General features: G+C 39.1%; 1 protein-coding gene across 1 annotated transcript in view; it reads left to right on the top strand.

The window, feature by feature from the left end:
• LOC107560086 (b(0,+)-type amino acid transporter 1-like) overlaps positions 1-604 on the top strand; it is a 12,947-nt gene that overhangs the window by 6,939 nt on the left and 5,404 nt on the right. Inside the window, exons 7-8 of the mRNA XM_016244137.1 lie at positions 142-238; positions 361-510. Of these exons, the coding sequence (XP_016099623.1) occupies positions 142-238; positions 361-510 (247 nt within the window). The remainder of the gene's footprint in view (positions 1-141; positions 239-360; positions 511-604) is intronic.

Below are 604 nucleotides of genomic sequence, written 5' to 3' on the forward strand. Positions count from 1 at the left end.
TGCAGCCAATGGGAGCTGTTTCACCGCAGGCAGGTTAGGAAATTCTTCTGTTTTATAGTCATTTGCACACTGGAAAATATCCTGAAAGTTGTTGTCTGGGCCTAACTCTCACTGTCTGTTGTGTCTGTTTGTTCATGTTAGGTTGACATATGTAGCGGGACGGGAGGGCCACATGGTTAGGATCATGTCGTACATCAGTGTGAAACGTTACACACCTTCTCCAGCTCTAATGTTTAATGTAAGTCTCATGGAATATTACATTCGCAACACTATTACATCAAATATATGACAAGAGTTTAAAGCAAATTAACAAGATTTACGTTTTGTGATTATGTATTTATTCTTGTATGTGATTTGCAGGGTATCTTGTCAATCATCTACATCATGCCTGCAGATATAAACACTCTGATCAATTACTTCAGTTTTGCTCAGTGGGTTTTCTATGGGCTCACATGTCTTGCGCTCATTGTTATGCGATTCACTAGGAAGGAGCTTCAGAGACCTGTCAAGGTTAGAGTGACACCTCATCATGTGGATGAATTAAACTTTTGCACAGCATTTGCATTTATATGTAATCATTTAGCAGATGCTATTATCCAAAGCA

This window comes from Sinocyclocheilus grahami, unplaced genomic scaffold (assembly GCF_001515645.1).
Source record: "Sinocyclocheilus grahami isolate Dianchi unplaced genomic scaffold, SAMN03320097.WGS_v1.1 scaffold710.1, whole genome shotgun sequence".
NCBI lineage: Eukaryota > Metazoa > Chordata > Actinopteri > Cypriniformes > Cyprinidae > Sinocyclocheilus > Sinocyclocheilus grahami.